Source organism: Orbicella faveolata, unplaced genomic scaffold, assembly GCF_042242905.1.
Source record: "Orbicella faveolata isolate gen_17 unplaced genomic scaffold, um_ofav_v1 contig_47, whole genome shotgun sequence".
In the NCBI taxonomy this organism is placed as follows: Eukaryota; Metazoa; Cnidaria; class Anthozoa; order Scleractinia; family Merulinidae; genus Orbicella; species Orbicella faveolata.
In genome coordinates, this window is record NW_028301577.1 from 3,667,501 (window position 1) to 3,682,102 (window position 14,602).

At 41.7% G+C, this 14,602-nt stretch overlaps 2 protein-coding genes and 2 pseudogenes across 3 annotated transcripts in view; all 4 read left to right on the plus strand.

The window, feature by feature from the left end:
• Positions 1 to 595, plus strand: part of LOC149096800 (uncharacterized) — a 2,271-nt gene extending 1,676 nt beyond the window's left edge. Inside the window, exon 2 of the mRNA XM_089280230.1 lies at positions 264 to 595. Within this exon, the coding sequence (XP_089136356.1) occupies positions 264 to 510 (247 nt within the window). The 3' untranslated portion in view covers positions 511 to 595. The remainder of the gene's footprint in view (positions 1 to 263) is intronic.
• LOC149096799 (uncharacterized) overlaps positions 1 to 12,027 on the plus strand; it is a 51,387-nt pseudogene extending 39,360 nt beyond the window's left edge. Inside the window, exons 2-3 of the transcript XR_016204306.1 lie at positions 10,124 to 10,734; positions 11,776 to 12,027. The product of XR_016204306.1 is annotated as an uncharacterized LOC149096799 (transcript). The remainder of the gene's footprint in view (positions 1 to 10,123; positions 10,735 to 11,775) is intronic.
• Positions 5,398 to 6,787, plus strand: LOC149096801 (uncharacterized). Its single transcript, XM_089280070.1, has one exon. It carries the CDS (start codon positions 5,475 to 5,477, stop codon positions 6,198 to 6,200), a length of 726 nt encoding a protein of 241 aa, XP_089136196.1. The 5' UTR covers positions 5,398 to 5,474; the 3' UTR covers positions 6,201 to 6,787.
• A 395-nt stretch (positions 12,028 to 12,422) lies between the features above and the next one.
• LOC149096802 (uncharacterized) lies at positions 12,423 to 14,548 on the plus strand (annotated as a pseudogene).
• The last annotated feature ends 54 nt before the right edge of the window (positions 14,549 to 14,602 follow it).

The window sequence follows — 14,602 nt, forward strand, 5'->3', positions numbered from 1 at the left end:
CCTAAAGTGTAAATGATTGTCGTTTCGTGACAACGAATTTTTTTTCGACCAAAATGAAAATACATTTACAGTCAATGAATGTCAAGTGAAGGTATTGTTTTTCTTTTGATGATTTTGAATGTTAATGCATATGTAAATGTTATTCTTGAACGTTCCTTACGCGCAAATGAAGGTCATATTGGTGTTAATGAGAGTTTATTGACCATAAAGAAAGAAATTTGGACACAAATGAATGTTTATTTTCTGTAAATGAACAGCAAAAGGTGTAATGGTCTGGTTTTCCACTCTGCAGTTATTGGTGGGATGAATGCGCAAAGATTTGATGACTTCTTGGCACAAACAAGACTATACCTCGATCCTGATGAACATGTTATCTTCATTTCTGACGGAGCGCCAGCCCACAATAATCCTGCTATTCCCGGTCCCAACACAGAACTAAAAAAGTTACCACCTTACACTCAATTCTTGAACATTGTAGAACAAGCAACAAGTTCCTGTATAAACCTGTAAACAAGCCTAACATGTGATTGGCTGATCAAAATCACACCATGATCACGAATGGATGGCGTGATCATTAAAGCAAAGCAGTCGTGTACGTATTCCAGTAATTAATTAACATGATGTAGATGCAGCAGTTAAAACAATAAAACATATTCCGTTCGATCGCGCGAGATATCACCTCATTTGACCAATTTCCCCGACTAGACCCTACTGGTCTCGTAGGCGGTTATAAACTGTCGAGCGATTCCAACCTTTGGGTGGTTGCGTGACGACCCAAATAATGGCGAGGGCCTCCTAGGGTGGGGGAGCATGTTGATCCCTTGAAAAGTTCACTTTTTCTCCCTTGCTCCCAATTAATAAACTCCATTGTTCGCTGATTTTATTTTTGAAGTTAACTTCAATAGTAGAGATATCACTTTTTGCCAAAAAATTAATCCCAAAAATATATCCCTTGTTCCCTTGAGATGACCACGTCCCCTCGCTCCTCATCTGACCCGTGAGAGGCCCTCAGCGTCTTTTTACGAGACTAATATTCTCAGGGGTATAAGAAGGAAAACTATGAAGTTGTGCCTGACCAATATTTCTTATGAGAGCAAGCGAAATTATCTTTGCCGGCCTGTCTAAATTGAATTCTACCAGATTCAGGTGCAGGAATATTTAAATACCAATTTCCATTCGAATATGCGTACATTTGCTCTTCTAAACTAAAGAAAACGGAGGGCAAATGTGGCGCCGGACACAGAGATTGCCTGACGAGAAAACGGAAAACTGATGTCATATTATTTTATTTAAGCTTTTTAAGGATATATTTACAGTCTGCAAACCGTTATATACCTGATCAAGTGAGTGAAACAAGCAGTCGCGTTTTAATGACCACAACAATGATTGGCTTGTCACGATATTACTACGCAACTTCCGCAACGCACGAAAGGAACAATTGAGTCTTACAGAAACATATCTGAGAGCTCTTATTGTTTATATGCAGTACAGTTTCATTTATTTTAGTTGAGTCGCGATTCCGTTGCCAGAAGCTTTGTGGCTTTGAGACTGCTGAGCGATTTTTTTTCCAGCATTTTTGCAAGGTTAGCAAATATAGGTTCAGTTTCAAATTTTTAACGTTTGGGCTGGGGAAGTTGAACAAATGATCATGATTTACATTTTCGCTGTTCTTTTCGACGAAGTTGAGGCTTGAGTAGTGTATCAGTGGGATGATAGTATTATAGTGTAGCTTCAGTGTAGCCCCTGAAGAAGGTTAGTCCTGTCTAACCCAAATATTACCCTTTCCAGCCGTCCTGTCAGCCTTTGAATTGGTTTTATGCTTTATTTTATACTGCTAATCCTGATCTAAACCAAGAACCGGCTTCACTCCGCTGCTCTTTGTACAAGTGGTCGTTGTATTACAGTTTACCCGAATGATGAGGTGCACGTTTTTCAAAGTGTAATGACATCATGCGAAATTATTTTCATAGCAAAATATTCGCTTTTCTTTTTGACCACATTGAGGCTTTAACTTGTGTATCAATGGGGTGATAGTGTTATAGTGAATGATGAGATGCACGTTTTTCACAGCGCGATGACATCGTGTGAGACTATTTTCATTGAAAAATATTTTAAAAATCATTTAAGACTACACACATCGTTGCGAGTCTTCTTTAGCGAGAGTTACCTATCTCGAGCCAAATGACTTCTTGGTCACGTATAGCATATTGATGAACTGCTATCGCATAAATCAGAACATCAGGGTTTTCAGATCGACCAAGCGAGTAGAAATAAGGAATTCTACTGAGGCTTGACGAGCAATGTCTGTTACGCAGCGCGTACTGTTATTCCCGGCAGAGTCAATCGAACCCAACCGAACTGTATTTCAATCGAACTCAATCGCACTAAATCGAACTCATTCGACTGAGTTCGGCAATCGAACCAAATCGAACTCACACCAAAAAAATTGGACAATCGAACTAAATCAAACTTTCGATTTTGAAGTCTTGATTTTATGTAAAACTGGTGTTGAAACTCCGACAATAACAAGTTTTTCGAGGCTAGAGTTACTTCAGTATAACTCGTAGTTTTCGTGTTTTCGAGACCACATAACATAATCTTTGTTCAAGCGAATTTACTCACCGAACACAGTCGAACGCAATCCCGATTGGACTGCGTTCGATTGAGTTCGGCTGCCGAACCCAAGCGAACCCAATCTAATCGATTGAGTTCGGTTCGGTTCGATTTCTTCGATTGAGTTCGATTGCTCCGAAAGTCGAACTCACACAAAGTTCGGTGTTCGATTTGGTTCGATTGCAGAACTCAATCCACGGATTGACTTCGATTGGGTTCGACTGAAATCGATTTCCGAACGTTCGATTGACTATGACGGATGTTATTAGAAACCAAGTCGTAGGGTTTTTCTTTTGGAATCGAAAGAATTGTGCGACGAAGTATGTGGTTTCCCCACGCTACTACACGTATAGCGAAAACATGCTGGCCGGGTAATATCAGTAAGACTTTGAAGCTCGACTGGTTCATAGCTCTCGGCGCTTTAAAACTCCGATTTCTGTAGCTGTTATTTCTGTTATCAGAAACCAAGTCGTAGGGTTTTTCTTTTGGAATCAAAAGAATTGTTGTGCGACGAAGTATGTGGTTTCCCCACGCTACTACACGTATAGCGAAAACATGCTGGCCGGGTAATATCAGTAAAGACTTTGAAGCTCGACTGGTTCATAGCTCTCGGCGCTTTAAAACTCCGATTTCTGTAGCTGTTATTTCTGTTATCAGAAACCAAGTCGTAGGGTTTTTCTTTTGGAATCAAAAGAATTGTTGTGCGACGAAGTATGTGGTTTCCCCACGCTACTACACGTATAGCGAAAACATGCTGGCCGGGTAATATCAGTAAAGACTTTGAAGCTCGACTGGTTCATAGCTCTCGGCGCTTTAAAACACCGATTTCTGTAGCAAGAAGCGCCTGGATGTGTTGTTGGTCCATCGCAGGTCAATTCCCAGCATTCTCTCAGGTTGCCCCAACAGTTCAGCGGTATCTATTTTTACTCTCGATTAGAGAGTATAAATGTTAGACTCAATTGTCTTGCCCAAGAACACAACAAAATGAACCCAACAAGGTTTCGAAGCCGAACCGCTCCGGAATTCAAATCCCAATTTTTATATCTCCATGCGTTTGGCTATCTAGTAATTAGAGTTGCGATAAAAATCTGTGCAAGTAAACGCCGGGCGTTGCTCACTAGATCATGCATCAGCCGGAAAATCCGTGAGCTCTTGAAAACGGTTACTGGTCTAATTTTCAGTCTTAGATCTTTGTGCTTCGCGCTCGCGATCGCGATCGCAATCTTCGCGATCTTTGTGCTTCGTGCTCAATGTGTAAGCGGATCGCCGGACAGCGGTCCTTCCGTGTCGTGAAAACTCGTGAAAAAACCGCGGAAAAACCGGACAAGGTATGGCACGTCCTTCAGAAAATAGCAACATCTGTTTTGGAAAAGTAGTCAGGAGGCCTGAATTGCTTTTCTTTCCTTGCCGGGTCCGGCATTAATGCAAAATCAACAAACTGTAAGCCCGCCATTTTGATTTGGTTGTCCGCTTTTTCATCCAATTAATCCACCTCGCTAGGTGTTTTAAATTTAACTCTTAGTTTATTCTTTCACCAACAATCAGGGCCAGGATTTCTGTCAAGTTGTTAAACTATTTAACTGGTGTGCACCAGCTACACTATAGCCAGCCTCACGGATGGCTTTAAGGAAAAGCACATTTTTTTAAAAAAAAATTTCTTTTTCTTCCATAATTCTGTCCAATTGACCTATCTAAGTCGAGCAAAAACGACCAAAATGTGGGCAGATAAAGGATCTTATGTATTTTAGGTTAAGAGGCAAAATAGCAGCGCAAAGATTAAGTGATGATATATTACATTCCTAGCTGGTATCGTATTCGTGGTTGTTACTGCACTTACTAAAGATAGTTTATTAACTTCGTGGTTAGAAGTTTATCACATTTCTTGTTGGTCAATTGCATTGGTGGTATTACGTTTAACAATTAGATTATGAGTTCGAAATTTCTATCGGCCTCATCAACTATCACGTCATAGAAATCTACAGCTAATAATCTAATTGTTTTAGTGGAATCCTTACTGAAATTCCAATCATTTTTCAATGCAGTATTAAACTTCATGCTTTAGCAAAGTAGCGCGGATTGAATTGTTATTTGAAACTTGTATTTGTGCACGTGCGCTGACTGGTTCACCGAAAAATTGTGAGGTTTCAAAGTCCCATAACGGTTAGTTTCTCTTTTTTTTTACGGTTCTTGAGAATTAAATTATCCAGTGATATTTCTAAATCTTCTTCGAAACCTTAGAGAAACTAGAAAACGTTGACACTGTGCGGAAGACCCCTTTGTCCACTGCATTCAAATGGCTCACAGTATACGAGTAGCTCAGCCAATCAGATTTCAACATTTGCATTAGTAATCTACTAATTGTGGCATGCATGGGTGACACAAGTGCCTTTTGGGTAGGAAGGCTTTAGTTGCTCAAGTTCAGTCGGTTTTTTCTGTGTAACAACGAGAGTAGTGTAACACGAAAGATCCGTTTTTACCACATTTCAAACTCCGAGAAGATAGCTGAAATCATGACGCCGAACAGAGTATTTGTCAAAATTTTGGAGGTGGTCGGAAATGTGCTAATGGGGTTATGAGGGAGACTACAGTCTTCCTGACTGTAATTATGCACCCTATTGAAAAAAGTGTATTTTCGAAGCACTTCCTTAAGCGTTTTTATCTTGCACATAACCTGACATAGGATCTCTCATACTCATTAAGTTTTTATCATTTTCCAGTAAATATTCAAATTTTAAAAGTACCGTATGTCAATTAGTGTTGCTATTTTACTAGTGTCCCCAATTAGTCTAACTCAAGAGTTATAGCCTGAACATAGCCTTTTAATGTAATCTTTCTGTTTTTGAACAGATGGAAACTTCACCATGAAGAGACATCTCTGCCCACGAAAGATCTCACCGTATATCTGTTCCTTTCGCATAATTTTAAACCTATTTATTCTACTGAACATCATAACAGTGGTATCGACCATCTACTACTTGATTAACAAGCAAACCTTCGCTCGATATACAGGCCGTCATCCATTTAATCCAATCATGAAATGCAGAAACCTCACCAGCCTACAAATGGATCAACTACTTAATCTTTCTTACAAAGTTCATCAGGTTTTGGACGAGCTAGGAGTAGAGCATTGGCTCATGTACGGCTCACTCCTGGGAGCCCTTCGTGGCCACGCTCCTCTTGTCTGGGACGACGACGCCGACATCGGTTTGGACGGAGATGGCACATTAAAGGCGCTCAGCAAAACTGAATTCATTGAAAAACTTAAATCTGTTGGCGCGAAACACGTAGGTGATTTTTGCTCCCGAGATGGCCTAATTACGATTCAAGATGGAAACTCGGAGTTTTCCGTCGATATGGCGGTTTTTAACAGATCAGGAAAATGGATGAAGAGACTTGGCTGGGCAACATGGCTGTTCTATTTTCAGTACAATAATTTCCACACATTTCCAGCTAAGCTTATTGAACAACCACTACCTAAGATTCAATTTGGGTTTTTCAACATTTCAGCGCCCAGGGGTGGAAAAGAGATTTTGAAGTACATCTATCCTACTGACTGGTGGAAAGTTGTAAAGCCTCCGGAGTGTTAATATGTCGGCTTATTTGTTTGAGTCTGGCAATGCAAAAACACACTCAAAGTGATCTACTGACGATCTGGAGCTATTATCTAAGAAAGTGACATCTCGTAGTTCTCAAAACCCTTTCAAGGTCCTCTACCAGATGCCAAAAATTGTCGCTTGCTTGTCTTCTCGCGCGGAAGGGTAGTCTGTATATCTCTGGATAGGGGTGTCCCGTTGAGGCAATGAAACCCTTACCCAAATCTACGCCATGATCAGCTTGATTTTGCAACCCTTATTTAGACTAGGTACCCAATACCCCCTACCCTATCCCAGACTAGCAGGAACTTTATTACTATCGTAGTCCAGCATACGCAGACTAAACCAATATCTTACAAAGTCACTTCCGAGTTTCGGTTTCTAGTATAGACGCCCGGGTAAAGAACCCTGTTCTACACTAAATTATTCATATATTGTCTACTTTCCTCGCAAATTGTACTATATATATTCTAGACCAAAACTGTATAATTTCTATACCCTAACGCAGATTAAACTTCCTGAAAACCATACTCTTCACAGCAGCACGATGCCCATATAGTTTGGAGTACCCCCCCACCCCCCCCCCCCCCTGGGTCTTCTCAAACGACTGAGAAAGGCGGCATTATCTTTGATGCTATTTATATATTTAGCAAAATAGGTAGACTTATTGTCCATGCGTGCACACATAGTTATTTCCGGATTCTTTGGTTTTCATGATACAGTAAATTAGAGAGAAGAATGAGCGAACTCAAGGAGCAGCACGACCCATCTTGCTATTACTTTTATTGTACTTTGCAGAGTAGGACTCGGTCGACGTAATAAGGACTTGAAATAACAACAGCTGATGCGAACGACACAAGGCAATTTTCAACACTTGTGCTGATGAAAGTAATGAATTATGCTCGAACTCTGGCCGGCAGAACTTATCCATACCCGGGCATGACTAGCAGAACAATATCGATTCTTCACTTTGTGGATTATGTTTTATTTTATGCAGGTAGCCACCTCATACACTCATTTCGTTGTTGTGCTAGCAAACTATGGAACTCATCCCCGGATAGTGTTCGTGTATTTACATCTCTTATTGCTTTAAAGCTGCACTGAAAACTTTAGATTTGGACAAGGAATGCTGTTCATTTTGTGATAAATACTAGTCTTTAGTGTGGCCGGTTAATTTCTCATGTATATTTTGCACATTTGTACTTGTTTATTCTTATCTATTTCCTAAATTATTTGTTAACCAATTTTGATGAATTTATCTATTATGTGTATTTCTTAGTTTTTAACTTCATGAATTTATTTTCTTCGGAGATACTAGCATGTTTTTGCTATCAGGAAATTCGAAGTAAAATAAAGTTTTTGGTTGGTTGATTAATTGATTGATCGATCGGTTGATTGATCGATTGATTGATTGATTGATTGATTGATTGATTGATTGATTTCTTACCTCACCGGCAATGGAACATTTCCAACCTGAATTCTACGTTCCCTATAGCCCTGAAGTCAGCAATTTTTTGCCAACGAGCTTGAGGAGCTGACATGTACAGTGCATTTTTGAGGTGCTAGATTCTACAAGAGTTACCCATCTCAAGTCAAATTCACAATAACTTGTTGATCGCGTATAGCATATTGTATGAATTGCTATCGAATGAATCATAAGATTAGGGTTTTCAGATCGACCGAGCAACGAGTAGAAATTCGAAAAGCCGGTGATTAGTCTAATGAGGTTTGACGGGTAACTTCCATTACGCAGCGCGTTACCCAGAAACCAAGTTTTTGTTAGTAACTAGGTCATTAAATAAACAGCTAATAACCTGATGTAGTTCTAGGACGCACGCGGCCTCGACGATGCGAAAAGCACTTGTGCTCATGAACGCAACAAGAATTGCGTTCTCACAAACTATGTCGCACGAATGTCATTTGTCCCATTCCCACTAGCTGCCAATCCTTATTTTACGTTGCTAACATTTTCTAAATTTCAATAGCTAAACTCATGAAGAAAATAATCACGATCAGCTAAATAGAACAAGCATTGCTACATGACGTCATAGCCGAAGATATAATTTCATCTATCGTCTTGTTTGCTTTGTTGGCAGCTATGTTTCCCTGCATCAATATTCCAGAGCAACCTCAAAGGGAATCAAAGAAATAGAGATCTCAAACTCGGCTGATTGAAAAACAGGTTCCGTCATGTTGTTGTCTGTTTTGGTGGTAGACTGATGAACAAGTTGCTTCGACATGTAGTTGGATAACTATTAACTAGCTTGTTCATGTTCCTGTACAGTTTCGGTCGAGCGGAGACTCAAAGTGTACTGAGAAGGAAACGCTCTCAAAACTTTGGGGAGTTTAACTCTGGAGAGCGCTGCTTGGCTTGTGTGAACGTAACCTCGTCACAATTTCCTCATGCTCCTTTCACTAAGTACCTATTCGTTGTTTAGCAAGAGAGATTCTTTAATATGTAAAGTAATATTTTACAACTTACATGTCCAAAATGTTCTCATCAGTTCCACACACTTTTATACTGGTTAATATATTGGTCATGATATCAAAAAAAGAAAAATTGAAGCTTAGAGGGGGTTCCATCTCTGCAAACAGGGGAGATCAGAAATTCGAATAGAGGACAGTCGTTTCAGCGACAAACTGTCTAAATTTAAGTGCACTAATTTAAAATTTGATCGAGGAATTAGTTGGTCAACTGTGTACATTTTTCTTCTCAAATTTAACACGTTTTGTCTAAATTGCCATATTATGGCCATAATAAATCACTTCTGGAGTGTCTATTTGGCCTCACTGCTCGTTTAATGTAAAACTAACTTTCGTTCACTGGCCAAGATGTATCTGAGTTGCCTGCGATAAATTCTAATTACAATGCAAATCAATTTTAAAGTTCTTACCTACTTCATATTTGACCATGGCGATTTACGGGTATATACATACATACATACATACTTTATTGGCTAGTCCCCACGGGTATATTGTACAAACTCAAAACCTGACCAGTTCCCAGTTGTCTTGATAGCTCAGCTGCATGGTAGGGCACTACATCAGTATCGTGGAACTTTTTTAGGCTATCTTTTCGCAACGTCGTACTTGTGTACATGACTCCGGCGAAGATCTCTCATGTCTTTCAATCTCTATCCCGCAGTTCAAGAATATGATGTTTCATATAGTCACTTTCATAGTTAAAACTTTTATATCCAAAATGGAGGCAACTAACACCTGCGAAAAGAGCTGACATTGTAACGATAGCTGAGAAACTGCTTAAAATTGAATTGATAACTGAGATTCTAGCTAGGAAAAGACATGTGCTTAACAAATGAATTGGTTCATGCTTTTAGCTGCGCATAAATCGAGTTGTGGATAAACTTGGCAAGTTTGGAGAGCACTCAAGAAGCTACAGTTGCTCTCGGCTCCGCCTCGACCGACTCTTACGCTCAGGGCCGTAGATAGTAACAGACAAACCATTATTTTCTGTTTTTGTTGTTTATAGTCACCAATAACACCATTAATAGCTAGGAAGGGAAGTTAACCATGGACATTGCCGCAGAAATTATTCTTTTCTGTCTATGGTCGCCACTTATCTCGTGCTCTCTACTCGGCAAACGTCCCGCGTGTACCCATAACTCGATAAACAAACGCTAAGCATGGACCAGTTCCCGGCTTAATATTGTCCATATTGGTTTGCTACAAAACTGATCCAAGACGGATCAAGATGATTTGCACACATTCGCTCTAAAGCAACAACGCATGAGCGGGGAAAGGACGTAAAACCTCTGCAAAATACACCCGCCCCAGAGTTTTATCTAAGGCACAGCGGTTTAAATTTATTTCTATAAAACAACGTTTTAATCAACTGTTGAGATGAAGCAAGCCACACTGAAGTGGAACTTCATAGAGTATAACTTCTTTGGTTGTAGTTGCTGTTGATATCCCACCATGAAAGGAGATTTGTTCCCACGAAAGATCAAGCTGAAGACCTGGTCGTATAGCAAGATTTTACTAGCACTCGTAACATTTACCATGGCTGCGTACTGCTTTCTAAACCTGAACTACTACGACGGATACACTCGCTATCAACCGTGCCGAAACCTCACCAAGTCGCAAACGGATCAGCTCCTTCATTTCTCTTACAACGTCCACCAGCTCTTGGATGAGCTGGGCCTTGAGCATTGGCTCATGTACGGCTCACTCGTAGGAGCTCTTCGTGTGCAAGCGCCTCTTGCGTGGGACAAGAACATCGATATCGGTTTGGACGGGGATGGCAGATTAAAGGAACTCAGCAAAACTAAATTCTTTGATGAACTCAAATCTGTTGGCACAACAAAAATAACTGATAATTGGTCTCGAGATGGCCGAATTAAGATTTATAATGGAAACTCTGAGTTTTCAGTGGATTTGATGATTTTTCATGGATCAGACAAGTGGATGAAGAGACCTGGTTGGGCAGCACAACTTTTTTACCTTCATTGTAATAACTCTCACAAGTTTCTAACCAAGCTTGTTGAACAACCACTACCGAAGGCTCGATTTGCACGTAGGGGCCAAACCACCCCCGAAATGTTTTGTCAGTTCTTGGGTATGTTACATCATTTCGCATTACTTAAAAAGTATTGACTCTTTCTACACCAAACTTGGCAGATAAGCAGGAGACCTATTGCCAATTATATTTAGGTGAAAATGTCAGTAAATGTCAAAGTTGTGACGTCACAGTGATGACGTCATGTTTTTTTGCCACTTTTGAAGTTTTTAATATGTATATTTTTTACAATGTGTTCGAAAGAGCACATCAAGGAGAGTTGAAACCTGAAAAAAGTTTGTCCATATCACAAAAATTAAATGAAATATGGCATTTTTAAATATGAAAAATAACTCTGCAAAATATGGGGTCCCCCCTTGAGAAAAATCCCCAAATTGGAGCCGTAATTTTGTTCCAGCAAATGCAGCTATGTTGCACATGTGATGTGCCAGATGACTAAAGCAAAAATAAAGAAGAAAATCGGAATAAAAAATTATCCCTCTAGTGTTATTACGTTAAAATTAGTTTTGTTACGTCATAACCTGTGACGTCACTTGTTTTTTTACTATTACTACCATCCTAACAAAGCCGAAAATGAAATTTCTAAAACCATACGATTTTTGACAACATCAAGCTTTCTATTTTTCTAGATTATTAGCCTTCCTAGAGTAAAACTGAAAAAAATAAACCAGAAAGACTGACTTAAGAAGGACAGTATGGTTAAGCAAATTCCGGGGGGACAACAAAAAAATATTTAACTTACAATATCTCAAAAAATAATCATCATAGCAAAAAACGGTTTACGGCATTTTACTCCTCAAGTCAAGGCCTTTCCAATGACATAATCTTTTTATCAGATTTTACAAAAAATTATAGCACGTTTTGGTGACGTCATCAATTATGACGTCATAATCTGACATTTTGTCACAACTTCCAAATTAAAATAAACTGGAGAACAAAGAAAGCTCATCTGCCAAACTTGGTTCAGAAATATATAAACCAAGCAAATATAGCCTTCATGAAACATTAGGGGGGTGGTTTGGCCCCTACGTGTTGGGTTCTTCAGCATTTCGGTGCCGAGAAATGGAAGCTAGCGAGATGTTAAAGTACAGCTATCCTCCTGAGTGGTTCAAAATAGTCGAGCATTTGGAATGTTAATCTAAAGCAATGAACTTTGTGTTTCTGACTGAGAGTAGAAGTGCTCCTTAAGTAGTATATAGGGTAGTCGACAAATACCGTTTCGCAGAGGAAGAAGTATTTCCTCGTTTTTCAGCCCCCAGCTTTAAGTCCGAACCTCACAAGCTCGGTTCGGTTAAACCAGGGGGCTGTAAAACGGGAAATACTTCTTCCTCTTTGAAACAGTATTTGTCGACTACCCTATATACTACTAAGGGAGGGAGGGGCACAATTAGAAACAAACGAGCCCGCTGTTATACCGCCCGAGCCGCGATGTCTCGAGCAACAAACAAGTGCGCGTGGCTGATGCGGGGCCGGAAAGAAAGTTGCGGAAAGTGGTGTGTGGGGACCTTTTGCAAGCAGCACAACTACCAGCTAAAGAAAGGGATGAGAATGCAAGCCCCATGTTGGGTCTGCGGGGTCGGGGTGCTATGCTACTACTGGTTATGCAGCGGATGCGGAGGAAAAAACGTAAGGCAGCGGCGGTTGCGGAAGCGTGAAAAAGCGAAGAAAGCTTTCGAGCTCGTTCTTCTCGAGCTGAAGTCAACCCAATTGGAGAAATGAGTTTTTGTATCATACCGCAAGAACTATGGCTTCCAACAACCAAAGGTATGAAGAAAGACTGGAAGAAGAACTCGCAAAAATCGATCCAGCAACGTTGCAGTATTTGGAGCAACTTCTTGCAGAAAACGCTCCGGCGGCAAGAAAGGCTGTCCAGAACGTGCTGGATGAACCAATTTCTCAAGAAACGCAGAAGAGTTTGCAAAACCCCTTACTCCCAAAGCCTTAACAACCAAGACCCCCTCCACGCCAAAGAAAGTCGAGAAAAACGCAAGCTCTTCTGAGGGAGTGCGACCCCTTCCCTGCGCGGAAAACTCGAACAGTGACAGACTACCAGAAGGAGATTCTGGATCTGTTTGATGACGCAGAGAAAGAAGGGGAAGAGAGTACAGGCCGGCGTTTCATTCGATGGCGCTTCATCAGAGGTCTGGGTAGAAATCTCGAACCAGACTTTATGTCGAGGATACGTGAAAGAGTAAGCACGTCGTTTTATCTGAGGCACGTTTTCGCGTATCAGTTGCGCAACATTGAGGATGGAACTGTGATCGTGTACTACTCGAACCCCAAGGGCTCACAGTGGTTCAACAAACTGGAAGACGCGGGAGAATGGCTTAGCCGCCAGGAAGAACTGCGTCTCGACCTTGAAAGAGTTGAAAGGCCCAACACGAAGTGGGTTTTTGAAAACTTTTTCAACGTTGACCTGAAGGTTGTGCTTAACAGGCAGCCTTTGGTGGGAACAGGGCCTTTGCCTGACTGGCTGCGCAACCTTGCCCATGGTCGGGCGATGGCGGCGTTGGACACGTATAACGACAACCTGTGCCTATGGCGGTGCATCGCTGTGCACCGAGGGGCGCGCACTGACCGTTGTACAAAAGAAGCCCGAAGTCTCGCCCAGAGTTTCTACAAACTAAATACCATTCCAGAAAACTTCGCAAAAACGTCTCTCGATGAGTCGGAAAAGGTCGAAGCCCATCTGAATGAGGGCTCACCAGTCTCAACTTGGTTTGGAATTCGTGCCTACGAGCCTGAGCGTTTGGAAGACGGAGAAGTGGTTTGGCACCTCAGAATAAACCCGAACCCCAAACTCAAAAACGTTTTGACGATAGGAGTCTACGAAGGCCACGCTTTCTTGATAAAAGACATCGCAAAGCTCGCGAAAACCTATGCATGCACGCATTGCGGGCAGAGATTCACACAAGCTTGCAGTCTCAAGCGGCATCACGAAACCTGCAGCTCGGGAAAAACGGTAATCTTTTGCCCGGGGACAAAAGTGGAAGCCCCGCAGACAGCTTTCGAGAGAGTGATGTACCCGAACATCACAGCATCCAGGCAAGCGCTGCTGTGGCTGGTGCGAGAAGCGAAGCAACGGGGCATCCACATCCACCACGCGATGTGCGGGCACGGGGGCGAGAGATGGCTTCCCCGAGAAGGCTGGAAAATGAAGTCTTCTCCTGTTGACGGGTACAACAACGAAACGAGGACGGTGTTCCAATACCACGGCTGCCCCTTCCACGGATGCCCAAAATGTTACCCGCGCTGTCGAGAACAGATGGCTGTGATTAACGGAAAAACACCCGAACAACTGTACCAAGCCACCATGAACCGTAGCGCATTTCTGCGGAAGAGCGGTTACAAAGTAATCGAGGCGTGGTCTTGCGAAGTTGGGTATCTTAAGGGGGAGCTCCCGAGGAAGCAAACGAAAACTTACCCGCACGATATCTTGTATGATTTCGAGGCGTATGGCGACAAAAACTATCGGAAAGAACCGACAGAAGCGCTAACGATAGAAAACGCGCACGTACCAATCTCTGTGAGCGTTGGGGACACTCTCGAAAGAGAGCCCACCCACATCTGCGAAAGAAACCCCGAGAAGCTGGTCCGCAAGTTCATGAAAGAGCTGGAGAGACGCGAGAAAAACATCCAGGACCAGGTGCTAGCGGAGGTTGTGCTGGAAGACATTCACCTACTACGAAAAGACCAGCAGCAAAAAATCTATGAATGGTGCAACCAGGTTGCTGTCGTGGGGTTCAACTCAGAATCGTACGACCTGAATCTGATCAAAAAGCACTTCGCCAGCACGCTTGCCTAAGTATCAAAAAAAGTCAAAGTGGCCAAGAAGGGGAACAAAACCATGTTCCTGCTC